The sequence below is a fragment of the Syngnathus floridae genome, chromosome 15 (assembly GCF_059516105.1).
Source record: "Syngnathus floridae isolate MCC-2025c chromosome 15, RoL_Sflo_1.0, whole genome shotgun sequence".
Lineage (NCBI taxonomy): Eukaryota > Metazoa > Chordata > Actinopteri > Syngnathiformes > Syngnathidae > Syngnathus > Syngnathus floridae.
Window position 1 is genome coordinate 7,255,285 of NC_142427.1, and position 22,015 is coordinate 7,277,299.

Genomic DNA, 22,015 nt, shown 5'->3' on the forward strand with positions numbered 1-22,015 from the left:
TGCGCCAGCAACCCCGCCACAAAAGAGCCTACATTTATCTATAAAAGCAAGTTTGAGCCCGATAGACTGATTCCAAGCTGCCACGTTTCATTTCAATCCTCGCAACTTTTGGTGCGAGCGCGTCTCCGCTGGGTAACGCGCCTCCGGTTGGCCGCCGGTGGCTCCGGAGGATGCTGCACCAGCACCTCAATTAAAAATAATAAGAATAAAAAGCTCACCTGCGCAGGCGATGTAGAGGAATCCCCAGAGGATGTCCCTTATTTGAAGCATCTTTAAGATGGACTTGTGATATTCTCCTGGTTTTAGAAAAAGCTGGTAAACAACAGCCAGCGGGCGCTTTTCGCTCTGTGCTCCTTGTCGCTGCCCGAGTGCGCGCAACAATGAGTGACAAGCAGCGGCAGCGGCAGCGGCGGCAGCAGCAGCAGCAGCGGCAGCAGCAGCAGCAGCAGCCGAAGCACTCACACACACACGCGCACGCGCACTAACACATGCACGTTCACGCGCTCAATTGATACCAACGCGATTACTCCGCCCGGTGGCCCCTCGCTTGCACAACATGCAATTGCATGGAGGAGGGAGGGAGGGAGGGAGGGAGGATGGAGGAGAAGGAGGAGGAGGCGCTTGATAAAGTAGTGCGCGGAGCAGGCGGAGGAGACAGCAGATGGTCCGTTAATTCGGATTATTGAGCTCACGCAAACTGCCCGTTTGCGGTTCAGGAGCGACACGGGAGGCGCTCAAGAGCAAAAAGTTGTAATTTAGTAATTAGGAAGAATATACATGTCAATATGTGTAAAATTAATTATTTGATTGGTAGGGGGCATGAAAATGTAATAAATATATCTCAACAAAATAGATTTCAAAACTTCAAACAAAAAAATAATAAAGCAACACTCAATAATATTGATCTTTTAAAATATAATGCAGTTGATTTAGATGTCAAAAATGAAAACATTTGTCAAATTTTTGGCTTCAGTTCGATGGTCCTGGTGTGCACGCTTTGGCCACCTGAGGGCAGTATAAAAAAGACATGTCGCTATAAATATAACTCCAAATGCTCGACATCCTGTTTAATTACGGACATTGATCTTGGGACTTTCTATATGAATGTCCAATATTTCAAACATTCCAGGGAAACTACTAGGTGAGTTTTGAGAGGGTTGGGGAAGAGCTAAAATGCATTATTTGATCAGAATAAAAACAAATCGACCAAATGCATAACGCAGAACATGCACTTAATTAGCCAGCACTTATATTCCTTGATTCCGCAAGGCCACTTTGAAATTCTTGGCCACTAAAATTGTTGCGCTAATTCACACTTTCATGCAATGTTTCAACTTTTACTTCACTTTGACAGTAGTGTCCAGTGTTTAGCTTTGCTGCAAACATTTTGAAAGTTTGACTCAGTGAATACCTCTAGTGCAATGTTTCGCTTTGATTAGATGAGTGTTTATTGAGCTGAATGATCACTGTTTACAAATGTTTGGAAATGAGGAGACAGCTGTTTCCTTTCAGGCCGGTCACTCACCGGCAATGAATAGCACTGGCGCCTTCTAGAGGACGAATGAGGACAATGCAATGTCGATCGAGGTTGCCTTCAAATCCTGTTAAAAAAAATACAAGCTTGAGTTTTAATGTCCATTGTTTGTTCTTTGTATTATTATTATTACTGTTATTATTATTATTATTATTATTATTATTATTATTATTATTATTATTATTATTATTATTATTATTATTATTATCAATATTATTATTATTGTTGTTATTATTATTATTATTATTATTATTATATTTAAATATTTTAAAGATGCTTGCATATAATGTCATAAATTAATTGGAAAACCTTCATAGAACATCTGAAGTTTTACTTTTGGGGCGGGACAAATTTCATTTTAGGGTCTTTTGTCCTTGGTGGTGGTGGTGTTTTTTCATCATGCCTCTAGATAGCAGTACAGGACAAGGTTTCTATCTGTGGTTTAGTCTTTTTTTGTTTTTTTTGTTCTGCTATAATATGAACGGATTAGGCAACAGTAACATATGAAACAGATTGGAAGAGTTGCAAACAAAACAAAGGGATTAGGGCACATTTAAAATAAGGACATACAGGCACATATTGTATATCCTCCGTTTGGATAATAATCTCGTATTTATTCTAACAATTCATACAGGCGGGCTTTATTGCAGAGGTATGTAGTGACCGCTTGGGGGAGCTGTGGTCCAGCTGCAACAACATTTTTCAATGAGCTAGCAACTTTTCTTGCATGAATACATTCAGTATGCCACCATTAATAATCAAGCAGCAATATGTTATTTTGTTCAATATGAAATAATTCAAATCAATGTTCCCAAATTTTATCATCATTTGTTTAAATTATCAAATGTAAGGTGGCTCCTAAGGCTCAATTTCAGGTGATAAGAACAATAGCGGCTCGCAAACGCTGACTGCTATGAATTTGTTGTTGTATTACAGACTCAGAGCACTTTCTAAGGTTCTCCAGAAGGCTTGGCTATTAAATTGTCTTTTTGTGGCTTTGTCCGCGTGCTATCACAGAAATCCACTGCACCCACTAAGTGACTTACTCACTATTCAGGCCACCAGGCTGGATATCAGGGGCTTGAGCCTCTTGCCTCCCATCCTGCTCCCCGGAGGTTAATTACATTCACTTTGCCAGGCGTGACTCAAAGGGGGGAAGAAGAAAACCCAAACGGGCCGCTGTCGCTAACAACTAACCGCCTCCGAGGAAGTCTCGCTTCACGTGTGACGTGTCGCCAACCTGCCCGGTGGACGGCTAATTAAAACGACACGAGCCTGGATGCGTGGCGGCTTGTCGACGTCGCCGCGTGGCGCTTTCAGGACTCTCCGCACTTTGTCATCTCGGTAGTGAATGGAAACGGATTGCTCTTCTCGCAAAGGAGGTTGTTTGAGGTCTTCGTGCGTATTCAGTATGGATGCAGAAGTGGCAAAGTGGTCAAATTAGAAAACAATGCATGCATTTAGTTGAGAAAATGCTTCACTATAATGAGGTCAAACGGTCAGCAGTAAATCCAAGCCAATGTTAAGAAGGAGCAAAAAGTCGGAATTCCTTGGACAAGATTTTGTGTGATGGCAATGGCTAATAAACACAACAAGCTCAATGTTTGTCTCCACGTCGACATGCCCCTTGGTCATAGGTGCTTCATAACAAGATCCCAAGACGTGCCAGGACCAGGACGCGTTCTACGCCACAAGACAATGCGTATCAGAGCTTCTTATTTAAAATGATGCCCGCCCGCCGTGCTCCCGACTGTCAGATCATAATGTGCTTTTATGTCTTCGGCAGCGGGACTATAAGTTACTCGCCCATGTCTCGTTTCATTTGCTACTCCCAGGCATCCAATAACGGCGCTTTCTCGCACCTGGCCGCCAATAAATCCTTATGACTTGTTAACCGTCTCGCAGGGAGACGTTTTGATGCACAAAGCTCCTTTCGGTTTGATGCATCACGGACAGCTGTGAAATTTTATTTGAGCAAAGATATTTCTGACCAGAGTTATTTATAATTCCAAAAATACAAGAAGTAAGGAAAACTAGATAGATTTTCGAAATTGTTGACATACACTGCGGTAAGTTGACTGCTGGACATGGCCAAGAAGTGATTTCAAGGCTTTGGAGCAAATAGCATCATTGTTCTTTCTTGGGGATTGGACTGCTCCAAATTATCAACAGCTTGAAAATGGCGTCATAAATGAGTCCCTTTGTTCCCGTACATCCCCCCCCAATGGTATTTGGAACCAATTTGTGTCAGCGACATTGAGCCATGAGCTGTCACCGCAGTCGTGCATACGGATGCGCTAAAATGATCCCCTTAAACTAAAGTGACACTTAAAAATACCTTTGGAAAAAAAAGAGACGCACGCAATGCTCTCTGGAATACCGTATTTTCCGCACTATAAGGCGCACCGGATTATAAGGCGCACTTTCAATGAATGGCCCATTTTAAAACTTTGTCCATATATAAGGTGCACAGGATTATAAAGTGCACCTTCAATGAATGGCCCATTTAATAATTTTGTCCATATATAAGATGTATACATTTGGCCCGCGGGCCTGACTTTGGACACGCCTGCTGTAGTGGCTCAATATTGGTCCATATATAAGGCGCACCTGATTATAAGGCGCACTGTCGGCTTTTGAGAAAATTGGAGGTTTTTAGGTGCGCCTTATAGTGCGGAAAATACGGTACCCTGAAATTGATTAGCCATCATAATGGGGTACAAGCAAAATGAAGCGCCTCAACCATTAAACAAACAAGAAATAGCAACGCCGGCCGGTCACTTGGGAATTTTCCCCCTAAACTTTTCATCCCGGCAAGAAGAATCCCAGCCTCGGGGTCCTTCCTGTGTGGGATTGGCATTTTCTCCCACATCTTCGGTTTCCCGAGCAACCAAAGTTAGAAGCTTAATCAGTTCCCTTGGGTAAAGCGCTGACGCGAGATGTGGATTGGGTCCCCTGGGCGTTACACGTTTGACGCCGGCCCTACCTTCGGTACCAGTTGAAACACTCGGAAGTCAAGCTACCCGTGTGCATTAAGAAGGTCAGAATTGGGCCCTCGAGGGGAACCAGATTTGACATCCAGCCAGGCCCACCTTATCCTCCCAAGCCATGGACCAAACCGTGCACGAACTTTTTGCAAACAAGTCAGATCTCCTGACCTTTAAACCATCTTGAGAAAAACATTATCAGGTCAAGGCAAGATGAAAAGCTGCTTCTTTTCAAGTAGAAGAAAGCTCGGAAAATGAGCTCCACTCCACTTTCCCTAAATGACGTTGCGGAAAGTCTCTAGAGTGGAATCTCTCGGGCGAAGAGTCGGGAAATTTCGTAGTGGCTTGTAAGGATGCTAAATGTTTGGAAATGTAAGATTTTTTTTTTCCACTTCCAGGTCTTCTCGCAAGGACTGGAAAGATGAGAAAAGCCACAATCTGAAGAAATCCAAAGTTACCCTTCATTGGCAAATCAAGCACTTCCAAAGATACAAGGTGAGCACAGATGGATAAATACTTTCTTGATCCCGATGCCTTGTTCTTGACGAAAATGGGGATGAGGCGCTAAACTGTAGTTAGCAATGCGACACCGAGCTCCAAGCAAACGACTCGTCTCAATCCTCGGGCCTGATAGACTTCAACCTTACTCTCATGTTAACATTTGCGCTTTGCCTTTTGGAATACTTAAAAGCGAGTGTCGGTGAACGGGGATGTGTCGAGTAGAAAGTGCTTTGGACTAATCCCAATACCCGGGACACACTAAAAGAAGAAAGAAAAGAAAAAAAAACAAGAAAGAAATTAATTGTGCCTAATTTGCTGCAGTCTAAGCGGAGATTGGATTCCGTTTAATGCTAAACAGAGCAGCTCGGGAAATAAACACAGTGCTAATTTAAAATGCTCCCCAAAGTGGTCCTCGCCTCGCCTCGCTTTGCTTCTCATTCTCTCTGGCTGCACTCTCCACAAGAAACGTACGCAAATGAGAGTGTTTAGGTTTCATCCCGAGAGAGGATTCCGAGGCAGACGTTTAAACTCCAGCTCAGTCGGGGGCCTGATATATATTTTTTTTCAAATGACATTAGCAGAAATTTATTGGGGTAAGTCGGGTAAGTGTCAAGATGCTCACCCAAACATCCAGTCAAACATTGTGTCTTGTCATAATAAATAGTCAGAAACTGGTGGTTATGCAAACCGGGATCTTATATTTGTCTAATAATGTAAATTTTAAAAGAAAATACCTCTTAGCTTTCTGTCGTCGACGACTACCCTGTCTAGTCATTAAAATACTTCCTGTGAGTCCAATTTGAACGTAAAAGGTAAAAAAGAGGCAAAAGAACTAGCTAAAAAAAAAAAAATCCTGACTGTAGGAGTAATTAGGGTGAGTTAGTCATGCGAAGGCTGTTAAAAGCTAACCCGGACAGGAGCGCAGATGTGTGTGCACTTTACAACCGGGCCTGGAGTTGAATTTTTACGTGATAACAAGATTGGGAATTAGTTAGGTTGTGGTGACAGGCCATTTCTACACTGTCTCTAATTCCGAATGGTGGCACTCATGTTCTACCTTTTGAGCTGTGTGAATAAAGTTTTGACGAAGGCCGTATTTCATGCTCGGCTTTCATAGCGAGCACGGGCCATTACATCATCAGCGTGCTCAGTTTTTGTTCTTTGGTTTTGGCTTGAAAGCCCTGCCGAGAGTCGAGATGTACCGTATTTTCCGTACTATAAGGCGCACCGGATTATAAGGCGCACCTTCAATCAATGGCCCATTTGAAAACTTTGTCCATATATAAGGCTTTTTAGGTGCGCCTTATAGTGCGGAAAATACGGTAGTCCTAGCTTTTCACGATAAAGATATTGACTGGAATTGTAGCCGGCATTTATTCCGGAAAAGCAAACCGAAAAACAAAGCCATGCGTTTGCCCTGCGAACACATGACTGTCGTCTTCCCACGCGCCAAATCTTTGCTAGCTGCTAAGCTCAGACGCGCGACGCAAGAGCATGAAAGTTGATTAGCGGCGCTCGCGGTGATGCGGCGTCCTTTTGAAGAGGTAACTGCTTCAAACTGGCTTTTTTTTTTTTTCCCGAGCCCTAATACATGGTCCAGTGTCATTAAGACACCTTCTCAAGATGGTGCAATCCTGTTCCAAATACTGCTTTTAGGTTTTATGAGGAGGGACACGACTTTGGAGCAAAATGATGCCTGTGATCAAACAATGTTTGGGCAACTCGCATTGCATTCTGGCTAAGCAAAACACGGTGTCAGAGCAAATAAGCGCAGCTTGCGGCCACGTGTGCGGCCAGGCGGAACTTGTGAAAATAGAGGTGGCGTTCGTTGAACCGCGGCGACCTATCAGGAAAGCTTGTCATCACAAACACAAATTCCCACCTGAGCCACACTTGACAAACGCCCATGATGCGACCAAATATTTATCTGCAACCAGTACCTGAAACTCCTGAAAACAAATGTTTAGACTTTCTATTTTACCGTATTTCCAGGAGAGTTTTTTTTAGAACAGATTCTTTCCTTATTCCAGCATGGGTTCAAAGAATGACCGCTTCAAACTTCTTAAATTTTTTTTTTGGTGTTGAATAACTTTGGGTCGGTGAGGTACGAGTGTTATGACAGCGAACTCCAGTCTCCAGATCCCACAATTGGTCCCTCGGGAGTAAAATCCCAAAGACAACACACAGAGAGAGAAAGGCACTACTTTCCTCAGAGTGCACGAGAAGTGAAGCGAGAACATTGGTGGGCTTCCGGTGACGGTAAGCGGACTCATGTTGGATTATAGGCTCCATCTTGTCTCAGTCTCAGTTTGTCTTGGGCTTGAATCCCAAAAGTCTTGGTTCGGTCACGATCCCGGCGGTCTCGGTCTTAGACTCGTCTCAACCTCGGTCTTGAATTGGTCTCGACTTCCAAAAGTCTCTGTCTCGTCTCGGAGTCGGCTTGGGCTCGTCTCGGCCTCGCTCTTGACTCCCAGCATTTTTAGTCTCATCCTGGTCCCAGTGGTCTTGGTCTTCATCTTGTCTCAGCTTCCCAACAGTGGTGTCTCGGCCTTTGTTTTGTCTTCCATTCCGTTGGTTCTTTCCTAAGTGAGCACTTCTTTTCATCCCCAGCTGCCAAGACAAAAGAAAATGAGAATTTCCGTAGAGAAGCCCAACAATGGCGGGTCCTCGTAAAATCCAACCTTCGCTGACAAATATATCCAAATGAAGTTTTAGGGCCGCACAGCGTGCTTGTAAAGAGATGTATGCATATTGAGAATTCATTTTTAATTCTGAGCGCTGCGGTGCTTCGCTTCCATAAAAAAAAGGAAAGGCGGCCCTCTTTGTTATAGGCTCCGCCGACAATGGCCCTGCTTCGATATGCATTAGTTTGAAAAAGTCAGCATTTATATTTATGGCTGTTTCTCATTCAGCTGGCCGGCATGGAAGGGGAAACGGTCAAATTATTAGGGACTGTTGAAATGAATTTGTGCTTTTTCTCCAGCTTATTTTATGACTGTGTGAGTCGTTTGCCTTAAATTTAGTTTCCTCATCGTGGTTAATTTGTCTTTAAATGAGTGTGAAAGAAAAGTAGAACTACTTTTTTCTTTTTTACTTCACAGACGGCAACTTTTAAAGCCGGCGCAAGAGGCGTTAAACATTTACACCCCTCGTTTGCTAATATTCATAAACTCAACATTTCAAGGCGGAATCACGCAAAAGCACAAAAAGTGTTTGCATTAAACACATTCATTGACGCTCGTCGCGCAAAACGGCCGGCCTTGAATTTATACGAGCAGTCCAATCGACGCGCCGTAAAGTGAGCAAACGCATAATGGCGTCAGATTGATCGGTCCGACGACGCCCAAATCTAACATGAAGCTTTATTATTCCAATTGAAAGCAACCATCTGAAAGGGAGCTAATGAGTTGAATACTACTAATGCTGAGGAAGATTTTTTTTTTTTTTTTTTTTTTAAAGACGGTACATCTTTTAATGAGCTCATTTTTTATAGCGATGCTCCTGTATGGATTGAATAGCTGCTAATATTACAAGCCGAAAGATGTTCAACTCATGATGTACTTTCATCTGAGGTGGCTATCATTTTGAAAAGCTGATTAAGGAAAAAAAAAAAGTAAAAACAGGCGAGCAAAAACTTTTTTCGTGATATCTTCCACGGCCTTGGAAAAGTCTGGCATGTCCTCGGCATCCAGTATGACGACCGCATTTTTTTGTGGCGAGTGCAGCAAGCATGATGAAATCAGCGCAATGGCCTGCTTGGCACCAATGATCAATGACAAAAAAGTAGCGGCGTGTCAGCGAAGGACTTCCATGGCAGCGCCGAAGGAGGACACGTAGTCTCCAGAGAAGCCCGTACCAGGCTTCCTCCGCTCGGCCCGTGAGTCGAGGAGGTGAACATGCTCGAGTTGACACCATTTGTCAAAGTCGCTGTTTGCTCTTTTTGCACCTTAAGTTACATTCCGGCCGTGATTTGTCCTTTCCTGTCTTTAACAAGACAACAATGCCAAAAGCACAGAATACAAATCACCATCAAGCCATTGCACACTTTACTTCTTATTGTGACCACAAGTATAAGGTAGATATATGGATGGGTATTCATGAAAACGGGAAATGGCATTCCTCAGCACAGTTGTTCTTCGCAGCAGATAAAAAAAAAAAATACATGACTGTGAATTCAGTAACATTGTTTGTCTAAATGTGTTGCTGCACTGTTTGTATTCCAAAATCTTCAGCTTCAACAGTCGCACACAGTATATGCTTAAGACTTTGCCCAAGACATTTCCCATTACTACGTGTTAGCGTTAGCATTAAGATTTAACTACACATGTCATTGTGTTTCGTTTTATGTGGAGCTATTTCGAGATAGGGATAGGCAGAAAATTGCAATCGTCTGTCAATCTGATGCAAAAAGTTACACGTTTGAGTTTTACGGCAAAGCTGAGCATTGGCGGATGAGCCAAAACGGTGACATGAGAAATGAAAACATTGCGTCAGAGCTTTTACCTGGCTTAGCATGATCGCTATCTGCGCCAACACCCCAGCCGGTGCCTTGCTGAAATGATCTTTGTAAGAAAGAAAAGAAAAGAATACCTGACATTCACGCCTTTTCATACCTGACGACAAATTAGCTAACAAGTCATAATTCCGAGGTCGCCGCCGCGTCACCAGGAGAGGCAGCTAATTGGCACCGAAACCGCGCGGGAAGGCAGTGAGGCCGCGCTAGTAACGTGCGCGGGCGCTTGTGAGTTTCAGCGTGTGAAATAACGGCAGCGGCGAGCTCATGAGGGGGGCAATTATGTCAAAGCTGTGCACATCCGAGATAACCCGCCGCCTGACTCAATCTGGCTAAGCCCCCGCGAGGTGGTGGAGGCAGGGGGGCAGGAGGTGGAAGGCAGCTCGCGGCAGCTCCGGAGAGAAGAGAATGAAGGCTCGTAAACAAGCGGCTAACAAGCTCTACACACACGACCGGGCGTGTGTACGCTAGCCATCTGGATTATAACGCAAAAGCGGGCCTACGATGAATTCGTACTTGAAAATAATATAAAGACTGGGGTTCTTTACATGACCTTTTACTTGTACAGTGTTCTCACTCTTGTGAAAATGTGCGAGTACTTCTACAAAGTGCCTCACCATGCTGAGCTTCTCAACTCACTTCAACAACTCAAGATGGCGGCAAAGCAATACTATTAAATGAAAAAGGGCTTTTGACTGCGCATTTGACACGTACATAGAAAGGCGATTGTCGGCTTAGCTTATTTGGTAGCGTTCGATTCTCGTGATTCATTTTGATTCTCCGGAAATATCGTCAGCTTGTGCCTTGAGAGAAGCGACGACAAAGTAACAAAAAGCTTCCAGTCCTTGTGGAGGTGTTGCGTGGTGAGCACCGGCTGCTATCATGTAAATGTTCAATTAGCTCTCAACCCGACAGAATCTTCTCATTCATTTGCGTTATTCCGGCTAATTAGCCACTTGGCCTTGTTCTCTCGCATTTTGGCAGCCATATTGTCAGTACGCCGGTAAATGACAGAACAGCGACTGAATGCTAAGATGCGTATATCTTCTTTTGTTTCTGTTTTTAAATGTCCGCCGTACAATCATTTATATTTTGTTGGGACATTCCCAACCATTAAACATGTGCTCAACATGTTATTTGCAGTGTTCAAGTATTGTGGAGCCTGTCATTGATTAGCATTTATGCTAGTGCTAATGGATTTGTTTTTCATTTTTCAAATGGCCTTTTTTAGTAGGAAGAAATGACAACATATTTGCAAACTACTTGCAATATAATATCCCTCCAAGGTGCGTTCGTCTGCGGATGACGTATGCCAAGTATGCAAATTGAAGCTGATCATAATCATTTCTAAGCTTAGAGCTTTTCGAGCCGCTGCCGCACGAGATGATGCAACTGTGGCGGCAGCCTCCTGGAAAGTTGTCGCTTCGCACGTTCGGCGGAAATACTGCGACAAACACGCTCACCTCTCCATCACCTCCCCCTCCTCCTCCCTTTCCTTGGCACGTGTTATTCATAATCATTTTGAAGTCTTCTTCTGTGAGGAAAAAAACACGGGTACATTCCAGGGAATCCCACACCAAAGGCGGGAACAATCGTTCTCGAGGAACCGTGCCAGCTAACTGAACGTCTCGTTTTGCTCCACGGCTATTAGACTATTGCAAATGCTTCGTGTTATCATCTAGGATAAACTTGGGGGGGGAACAAAGTATCTTCTTCACTTGGAAAGACCCTTAAAAAAAAATCGAAATGGCCCCTTTTGCATTCGTTGTAGGTAAAGATGCGCATATATACATTTTAATAGCTGTTTTCACATACAAGGTTGCTCATAAAAAAAGACCTGAGTGAAAACACGTCTCACAATATGATGCAATTTATACACAATCATATATTCAATTATGGTTTCTCCGTCAAGGACGAGGATGAGAAGCAGCAGAAATGTTTCACACAAACCACAAACACTCATGCGCTGACTTTGAATGTTTTTCGTGTTTTGATTTACAACATAGCTGCATGAAATATTTTGAAATTATTCAGATACTTGGCTCTTAGTTTGCCTTTTAGCCCCTCATGTGTGCCTCGGTCCATGTGCAGGTGCGCCCCTGCTGGTTGCAGCCACTTACTGCACTTCATTTCTGACTTAAGGTTTACTTAAATTAGCAACGTCCCCATGATGACCGCACGACTAATTGATCTCAACCGCGTGGTTGTGCGTTAGACTGTATAATACAAAATTAATGTTAATAGCGTATACATCAAGCTCCTCGCTCTCTGGCGGCGCACCTAATAAAAGAGGAGCGATGCAATCAGCACACCAAAAATAAATAAATAAACAAAGGGATTAAAGGCAGTCCCGACAGACGGGATCAGCCATGTACAACGTGACCCCTGAACTCATAATAATGTTCTGAATTCCCGCCCGTGATGGACTACGGGGTCCCAACACCTTGCCGGATGAGCGCAGCTTTTGCGAGGAAGTCGGGCCTTAATGAAATCTCTCGGCTTGCTTATTGATTTTGCTCGCAGTATGCATGCAAATCAGCTTCTGATCTGGAGTAAACAAGTTACAATTTGGGGCTCAAACACAAGCACAGCTAGCTGGTCGGTAGCGCTGAGGTTTTTTTTAAAACCGTTAGAAGGTGATTGATTTTGCAAAATACTTCGAAGAAATGAAGTGATTGCTTGGTTGTGGAATATATTTATTTTAGAGTAACTTCTGTGTCAGAATGAAGTCATCTTCGTAGAAGTCGTCCGAAATCTCTTCCCAGCGCCAATCTTCAAACTGGCACATCTTTTAAACCCCGCCACTTTCCGAGGAATTGCGTCCTTTTCTATTTGGCGCTTGGTGTGTTCACGCAATTACATGAAATAGCCTGAAATCACCATAGGAAAAAAAATAAAGTCTTTGGGATCAAAATTGAACCAAAATAAAAGTGCCGTTTTTCACTTTGTTTTTATTACATCTCAATCCCGGATGTGTTTTTTGAGGCTGGGGAGATGCGTTCTTCTTCTCATCAATGCCCTGGAAACTGGCAGCCCACATTACGATGAGAGCTTTGAACTTCCTGAGCCTTCCTCTTGTTACCCCTGGCTCCTTTCTTTTCGGGTGGGCGGGGTGGGATGGGGGTGAGGTAGTCATCGCTTTGGCTTGTCAGCCTCCGATCATGCCAAGCTCTTGAAAGACCAAAGGTATGGACGCTTCACAAACAGAATTTTTAAATCTGGACCACATCAAAGGCCTGCATAGGAAATTGCAATAAACTGCCGGCCGGGAATGTCAATGAACCCGCCGACAGAGGACAACATGAGGGAACACTACTTTTCTGAAGGTGCAACTCATTTTAAGATTGGAGGACAATTTAGGCATCAAGATTTTTGAAAAGCAGAACATTTAGTTTTTATATGTTTTAAAAAAAAAATATATATACAGCTGTAGAAATAAAGTTCATGATCATTATTGTCTTGCAGGTCACAGCATCAGCGGTTGTTTGGCCTTTTTCAATTCCGTAAATGCCTCCCACCCTCGTCCCATTTCCTTCTTCCTCGTGTCAGATAAAAGACGGATAGCTTTATCTGACTCGCCTTTCATGCGCAAACGTAGCGCCGCGACATCGACGGTTCAAACGACGCCATGCGTATGATAGCAATCTTATCTTCCAGGCGCATGTGTAGCAGACGCGCAAACAACTTTCTTGCAAATGCCGGTGCCGGTTAAGCAGATGTTTAAAAATAGAAATTTCCCCAGTCGGGACCAAGCAAAGGGAGCTTTTGTAGATCACAACGGCGGAACGAGCACCTTCCTTACGAGCGCCGAGGCTCCGATGCGAAAATGGCTGATTGGGGCCTCCTGTGCAAAACCGGAGACACAGATAAAGGCCTCCCCCGTAACAAATGCCTCGTTCAGTATGCAATTTAGTAAATATTGTAAGATTTGGATGCAGGCATTCCAAAAAAAAAAAAAACAAAGACACTGTCCCCGTAGAAACACTGTGAGCACGGCCATTGTTCCTAAAATCCCATGGACACGTTTCCTCCTGGTGGCGGCGGCTCGCATCTTCTGTTTCCTCTCGGTTTTAATCCCCGCCCGGCACTATATTTATCGAAATGAGCTCACTGCCGTTCGACTGTTCATTGTTTCAAGTTTTCGCACCTCTGCTGCCAACCATCTGGACAAGGTTTTGCTTTGACTTGTGCATTGTGACGAAGAGGACCAATAGATGGCAATGTTGATCACATCATGATGGAATGGGCAAGCTTGAGCGTGGTGGCTCCTTGAATTCCTTTCTTTGTCATCTTTACCACATTTGGGAGAATGTCGAATTATGATATATTAGTGTGATTACTTACATTGTGTTGCACTGCAAAGGGGGAAGGGGGTGCCTTTAGTTCTTACTGTAGAGGTGGCAAGTTTTTTTTTTTTTTCAGATTTGGGGTTCTAGAATTTTTTGCAGTCAGCAAATTGGACAAACGTGTTGATGAGGTAAACGGAGAACAGAGGGAGTGTGAGAAGGGGACTTTAGACACATCCCTGAGGTGACTTCCCCTTTAATAACAACGTTTTTTCTATTTCCCTTGGAGGGCGCATTGAGCGAGGGGGGGGGGGGGGGGCACCTGTGCGCAATTGCCAAACAGCTCTTGGAAGTGCGCACCTGCAGAAATATCACATCCAAGTCTTTAGCGCAGCACCATTGCAAAATATTCATTGAACTCCCCATCTTTCAATATTGAAAATGACTTTTTTTTTTATGCATATCAGTGGCCCTGCTCCAAACCGGCCATAAATTGGAAATAAACTGTCATATCTTATAACGATTGAGGGTGCCCAAAGAAGCCGTGCTTCTGCCCGCATCTTATTAGCGGAGTCTAGAGACGGGAAGGCGGGGAAACCAGCCAGGCAGGCAGTGAGTGAGGAGGGGAGTGGGGGAGTGTGTGTGTGCGTGTGGGGGGGCTCCACAGTAGGTGAAGCCGCTCGCTTCGTGCCACCATAACTGAAGCAGGTGTCCACCATGGCGCACGCAGGCTGCGGCTCTTTGGCGACTATTCTCTTTTTATTCATCTTTCAAGCGGCTGTTTTCCAAGGTAGGTTCCTTTCCTCCACCGGGCTGCCTTTTGTGGACTATATGCACTTTCCCTCCATCTCCATGCGTGTGGATTTTGAAGCATATTAAACAGCAGCTTTTTTTTCTTCTTCCTTTTTTTGCGTGGCTTGTGATCAAGCTGGTGGATATATACCGCAACTGCCGGCTCTTCGTGAAGTTGGACTTATTGCTTAAATGGGGATTTTTCTTTGCCCGTTCGCATCACTTTGGACATTCGCTCGCCACACCACTGGGAACTCTGGTGTGTCGCATTCTGTCGTAGAAATAAAATAATAATAATAAATAAATAAATACATCAATAAATACATAAATAAAGAAAGCGCACACGTATTGGGAGTTGCGGTCCACTTGTAAATCACGGCAATAAAACAAGCGGTGGTGCGTTAAAGCGCTTGCAATGCGGAGCGTCAATTGAAATGCGGCTCAAAGTTGCGTCCAACGTGATGCGTACTTCATCTATTTTACTGTATTTTCCATGTTTTACAACTCGTGCAACACCATTATAGAACAAGCTGTGTCCATCTCCCTGGTCCGCTGCCAACCGCGTTCTGAAAGTTAAAATTAGAAAAACAAGTGCCGCGCTTTGGTGTTTTGCGCATATGCCGAATTGGCTACGCTGTGTTGAAATACAGAATCGCATTTTGAAGTGGTATGAAATGTGCTTGTGTACCCCACGGAGAAGGAGTTAATGCGGATGTGCGTGGATTGTTAACGGGGTTCAGGACGCTGATCTTCCCGGGGGGGCATCAACGTTCCCTTTTTATTGCCAGTTGGATTATTCACTGGGATGATGTGGGTGAACTTTGTCTACAGTATTTTGTTGGCAGAAGTTCGTGTGGCTGTTTTTTTTTTTTTTTTTTTCCCTTCAGCCTTGCACTGCTTGGTTTCAGGCTTTAACATCTCGCGCATTGCCATGGAGATGTGATGAAATAACAGCAGGCGACGCATCCTCTCACCCCCCCACCACCACCCATCACGCCGCCAAAGCATTCACATCAGTTACACAATCATGGTGCAAGTGGTAAACAGGCTATGTTGGGACTGTTCCTGCAAGGCAGTTTTATGGTTTAGGCCATGGGTGGGCAACGTGTGGCACATGGGCCGGTATAAGTGCTCCTTTTTACCCAAAAAATGGTTTCTAGAAACTTGACAGCGCTCTTTATATAAAAAAAATGTTTTTCTGCTGAGTCGGAGGATGGCAGACGTTTGTTGTGGATTATACGGGGGGGCTTAATCCGGGATGCCGCTTTCACCCATGAACGCGCTACGGCCCGGCCATGGCTGTTTACTCCGAGTGATCACAAAAGCAAACAAGTCCGTGTTGTTTTTGGACTGCAGCTGCAACTTCTGACTCTGGCTTCATTGCAATGGCGGAGACAAAGCACGGGCGGCATTTGCACAAAGCATATTAATTATTTACCCCAGCCAGTTCTGACTTGCTTTGTGTTAAGCATTGCAGTTTGGTTTTGTTTCTTTTTTTTTTTTTTTTCCACTGCAATTACACATCGAAGAGTCGTTAGTTAAACGCGGCCCCCCCGAGGCAATATAAACTCAGTTCAAAGATAACATCGGTCGGATGTGATTTCCATCACCATCTTTTCTTCGCTCGGCCAAGGAGGCGAACCCTCGTGTAAGGGTGGGGCATCAAGTGCCAAGGAAGAACCCATTAAAATTTGGTGCAGATCCAGAATTTTCATCCTTCTGGCTTGTGCTAACATTGTAGGAGAGAAGGCCACGCTGGACTGAATACTTTGGTGAATAATACATGTATTTCCCTTATTATTCAGAGAATTTGGTCCTCATCCAATTTTTTTTCAAACTGTACAGCCTTGAAAACAATTTAAATTTTATTGAGCTTGTATGTTTTTGCAAAACTGGTATTTTAAACATGACATCTCCGCGTTCTTATAGGATGATGTCATCACTTCTCTCTTTACTGAATACTATATTTGATGCTTGTCATGGACGATAATGTACTTGGTTGTCGTTAGCTCGGGATTGCTAGATTGTTCCGTATTAAATTAGCTAATATTAATACCTTGTTACTTCGGCCATCATTTTGGCATTTTAGTTGCATCGTGCTGTTAACGTGCTCTCACAAAATTAATTAATCTACTCAAAGTATGATCTTTGTTTGGGATGCCTAATAGGGTCATTTCAGGGTGAAAAAATATATATATATATATTAAAAAAACGTCAACCCTCAACTCAAGATGAAAGGATTGATTAATTAAATATTTGGCTGTTTAAAATTTAAAGAGCTGTGCAAAATGCCCAGTGGGAGTAATATCTGATGTAGTTATATGGATGGCTGAGTCTTGAGTTGAAGGGATGACTTCAGCGTCTAAAAACACTCCTTGGATAAATCTTGGGGGATTTGTTTTCATTTTGGAGTCTTGTTGGAAGTGACAAGTGGAAGTTCAAAGTTTGCGCGTTGAAGTGAGTCCTTGATTCAAACGAAATGAGAGTCGGACGATGTGGCTGCAGCTGGCAGAGCTGCCGTTGAGTCAGTTTCAATTGGTTTGCTGTCTAAAGTGGAACATCATGTGTGACTTTGAGAGTAAAATGTTTTGGAAGGTGGAGCCTCGACTGGTGAGTGCCGTGGGTGCCGGCGAATGAGCGTAGGTTCTCGTCAACAATGGTTGTCTTTGGTGTACAGTAATCCCTCGTTTATCGCGGGTAATTGGTTCCAAAAACCACCCGCGATAAGTGAAATCCGCGAAATACGGTCACCAATAAGAAGTACTGGGCAGGCTCACAAGTTAGTGGAAAGATGCTAATTCGCGATCGTGCTAACACGCAAAAACGGACTTCTAAAGAAATGTAAATGAACATTTGGAGCAATACTACATTGTCTGAAAGGTTAGACACATGTTTCCTCAATTTAGAAGTTTGATTTTGACTTTTAAATGTTTTTTTAATTTGGAAAAAAAATCCGCGATGTAGCGAAGCCGCGATAAACGAAACGCGAAGTAGCGAGGGATCACTGTATTCCATTTTGTTGGAGCTAGTAGACGTGATGCTTTGGTACCCTTTGCACTCTCTCCTCCTTGTCAAGTGTGAAATGATCCCAAATTTTGAACGTGATATGATTTTATAGATGTTTTCCTCCTCGCTCGCTGCTGTTGCACCAACTCACTGGCGGTAACGAACAAAAGCGTGATTGCAAAGTGGCTTCCAGGCATATATTCTGACTCAACCTTTCCATGCAATCTACAGTAATTGAGTTATTGGATTAATTATTACAGTCATAGTTGAGTCCTATGTAAAGACAATTATTCATTGGAAGAATAATAACAGCGATTCCAGGAGAGCCGCGATATAAGTAATAGGAGTCGGTGAAAAAATCAATATAATTGATTGCTGATGAATCATCTCTGGAAGCAAATTGACTTGTCGTAGCATACCGAGAAAAAACGAGGACATATTTGGCATATAAATGTTGACATCTAAATTGTCTTGTGTGGCGGTCACCAAGTAGCATTTAGCTTTCAGCTCAAGTCCAGCTCATGGAAACAGGTGCGGGGATGGACTTGTTCGCTGTCTGAAGCCTCTTCAAGTGTAATGAAGAACAATGCCTTCATTCCTCAGGGGACATGAAACCCCAAGTGTACCCGAGTCAGCCCCGCCCCGCCCCGCCCCTCCTTGCCCGGCCACACCGCCCTCCTTTATCCCCGTCGACGGCGAGCGTTGTTGGCAAGCCAACAGATGACTGGCTCGGGTCGCATCTGGCCTCTGTGCACTTAGTGTAATCAAAGCGAGAAAAAAGCCTTTACGGCCTACTTGTCAGTGAGCCGTCTGCTGATGGGATGTCAAGTACGTACCTTCCGCTTCCGAATCTCTAGAGGGGGCCCATTGCGAGGCTGGGGGTTGGGGAAAGGACGCGAATGCCAATCTGTCGTTCGGAAAACGGCCTACTTGCCGTGGGCGTTTAATTACAGTGAACAATTTGACGTTGTAGGCATTGGAGATCGTAGGAAAGGAATCAAAACTAATTGGGAGATGCTTGTGACATGAATACATAAATTCAGATAGTTAAAAATGCTTTGACAACCCTAATCCATGAAGTGCAACACGGAGAACTTAAACTGGATTCATAAAAAAATAAAACAACAGCTTGTCAGTACGGCACTAATATCTAGCATCCACCACGTAAACAAAGCAGGCAGCATTTTGGCCGCAGTTATCGAGGAGCAAACGAATGTCTTGACGGAGTACAGTAGCGTCCGCTATTGTCGGCACGGTAGGCTGGAGTGATCTTACTCCTTCCCAGTTTCATTTGAAACTACACTCCAGCTCGTAATACGTTGCAGGAAATTTACTGCTGATGAGACCCTTCAGGCTCTCGACTGTCTTCAATATAAATGGAGTCGACTACGCTCACTTTTTTTTTTTTCTTCGCAGCTATTGTGACTCTGTTCTTGAGGGTCTTTGCCATTTCCCACTTGGTTGTTGCCGATGCCAAGTGGAACAGAAACGGTCGATTGTAAGACGGTGGCGGGATGACACGTTTAGGATTGAGAGTAATAGTCACTTATGGATTTCAATGTGGCAAAGTCAACATGGACGCAGCCTCAAATCTGCTCGACATCTAAATAATAATAAAAAAAAAATGCAAATTAGAATTGAGGAAGTTCAATCGGTTAGAAATGGCACAATTGTAGCAGTAGATCTAAAAAGGACCCCCCCTTTTTTTGTAGAGCGTTACTGCCTGGCTGTAGTGTGTCACTGCTGGAATGTTCACATCCATAGAAGACTCAGCTCTGGGTTGAAAAACTAGTCTCCATTCTTTGCCAGTTCTGGCAAACAAAGTGCACAGATCCAACGCAGTTCACAAGGAGCGCCCGAGGTGTGGGCATCCAGCCTCTGGAGGGGGCTTGTAGTCATCCGCTGCCCTCAAGCGCCCTGCGCTGGATTCTGAAAAGAGAATTTTTTTTTTTTTTACAGTCTTTCCTTTCTTTACTTTGTCGACAAAATTGGGCCTGAGCAGCTCCCGTCTTTATTGCACAACATTGTTGGGTTTTCCTGCCTTGTTTATACGGCACGACTCTTTTGTAGACCTTGGGCACTCGCCATTCAATAAGCGTCCCGGGAAATGCAATCCCGCGGGAGGTAAAGATAAAGTAAGCACTTTCCCCCGGCCAAGCTAGCAAAAAAAAAACAAAACAGGAAAGTGGCTACACTCCATGCCACTGCAAAAACTTTAATGGACAAACAACCGAGGGGCCTTTTTGGCGGGTCAGGGACCTTTTTTTTTCTCATACTGATTCTGGTTCAAGCAGCCATCAGGAGCGAGGTGTGTGGGCACAGCTTGTGCTGTCAGTTTTTCTCGCGTCGTGCCTTTCTTCTAATTATCGACTAATAGTAGCCTTTACGGCGATCACCGCGCACTGCGTGGGAGGTAAAAGACTGCAGAACAAAACTTTCGCAATCTACTTTAATTATCTTCAGTTTCAATGACAAGAATGAAGACGGGTGAAAGCTTTACCTGCTACCTTCGCCCCCTCCCAAATCGGACTTAAGCAGCGTGCCAAAGCGTAAATATTTTGCTAGCAGCAACGGCAAATTGTTGGGGCTTATGAGAAATGCCAGCAACATCTGTCCTGGACTGGAAATTCAAATTAAGAAGAAATGTTTGAACTTTTCCAGAAAGCACTACGCCGTTTGTTGGGCTTGGCTTGGCTGTCAGATTAATACCTTCTTTTCTGAAAATGAAAAATGGTTGAAAGAGCAGTTAATCCGCGTAGAAGATATTTATTTTTTTTCCTCGAATAAGAAGCTGCAAATCTGCCGCTGTATTGATTTGACCTCGCGTGACAAGGTCTTTCTAATTTCCGCTCCGATGCTAACGGCGGAACAAAATCTCATCTCGTTCGTTTGCGTTATGCATTGTTCCGGTTATGAAAATCCAATAACTGAGTCTCTTTTTTTTTTTTATTTGATTTAATTTTATTTTTAAGTCGAGTTTGAAACATGTGACCGTGCGTTCCCCCTTTAGCGCCACCTACACGTTGGCCTCTCTCGTCCCGGTCGCCGCACAGCCTCCATTTCATCTCTGACCTGTGGGAACAAAGCTCGCGTGGGATGGCTGCTTGACGCCACACTTTTATTACCTCCCACACCCGAATGCTTTGCCAATAATTGCAGCTTAGGATGCTCGCATTGTGCCGCTCAAAAGCATCATAACACCATCCTACTCGACATGCTAGGTTTTTTTTCTCACACATGCGCAATACTTTGTCTATCCAGTTTTTATTTTTGACACTATTTTTATTAGATTATTCAACATCGGCAGAGTTGAGTTGTTTGGACTGAGCAACAGTGCCTCTGCTGTTAGCAGCTAAGTACTGCATTCTATTTAGTCTATTACGTCACGATGAACATTTCTTGACAATTAATACGGCAAAATCGAACAGGTGATTTGTTTTTTTTCTTCAATACCTTTCGGGCATGATTGTTGTGCGGCACAATATCACAAAAGTTGGACAACAGCAAAAGTGTGCACTCAACAGTAAGGCGAAACAAAGAAATAAATAAAAAAAAACATTCATTGTCATTCCCTGTCTGGCCCAGATGCTGCCACTTCAATCTGCTCTCTATTTTGTCACACTAATGCGCAGAAAGATGACAAGGGTGGGTCATCTCGGAGCCGAACAAAAAAAATCAAATAAAAAATAGCACGGGCTGAGCGTGACAGCCGGTGTCAGCCTGCCTTCTATTCCGTCGTACACACTGTGTGCTGGGGAAGAATAGAAAAATGGAAAAGACTATGGGTCATCGCTGAGGGAAAAAAATGGCAAAGTTAGAGTTTGATTGCAAGCTTCGGTACGGCTATGTTTGAAAGATTTATCTTGGAAGGCTGGCTAGTGGATGTCATGTAATGCTGCGCCATATTGCGTATGCTTCACGGGGGGACGTGTAGCATTTATTATTTAAATGACTATAAACCATCTGGCCTTTCATGTCCAAGTATATAGAGCAGTACATGCTTTTTGTTTCTCTTCTCTATTAAAACAATTCAGTCAAATCAATGAATACCCTTAAAGCCATAAAACTATTTTATACACCAGCGACGGGGTTTAACGTGATATGGAGAAATAATAGCTAAAGACTACTTTTGTTCTTCCATAGGCAGAGTGAAACTTGGGTATGTTGTACACGTCAGCTCTTCTCTCCTTGTCGATTTTTATTCCAGAAAATGACAGACACTTGGTAAATCATTCATACCCCCCCCACATAAGCCTGCACAATGCTCTGAAGTTTTAGGTTATTAAAGTTCCGGCGCGTATGCCAGGACTATCCAGGAATCTATCCGAATCGCAGGGGATTACGTCGCGGCCGGGCTGCCGTTTGAGAAAAATTTGTCAAATCTCCGTCGAGAGAA

General features: G+C 43.8%; 2 protein-coding genes across 7 annotated transcripts in view; one reads left to right on the forward strand and one right to left on the reverse strand.

The window, feature by feature from the left end:
- ncam1a (neural cell adhesion molecule 1a) overlaps nucleotides 1–547 on the reverse strand; it is an 89,021-nt gene extending 88,474 nt beyond the window's left edge. The window contains exon 1 of the mRNA XM_088398602.1: nucleotides 219–547. Coding sequence (XP_088254728.1) covers nucleotides 219–270 — 52 coding nt within the window. The 5' untranslated portion in view covers nucleotides 271–547. The remainder of the gene's footprint in view (nucleotides 1–218) is intronic.
- A 508-nt stretch (nucleotides 548–1,055) lies between these two features.
- The window catches only part of cadm1a (cell adhesion molecule 1a), a 158,398-nt gene continuing 137,438 nt past the window's right edge, over nucleotides 1,056–22,015 (forward strand). For 5 of the 6 annotated variants that reach the window (XM_088398978.1, XM_088398979.1, XM_088398980.1 and 2 more), the window contains exon 1: nucleotides 14,476–14,611. In XM_088398978.1, the coding sequence (XP_088255104.1) occupies nucleotides 14,539–14,611 (73 nt within the window). In that variant the 5' untranslated portion in view covers nucleotides 14,476–14,538. Of the gene's footprint in view, nucleotides 1,142–4,919; nucleotides 5,017–14,475; nucleotides 14,612–22,015 lie in introns of those variants that run through there. The other variant, XM_088398983.1, reaches the window with a different exon arrangement.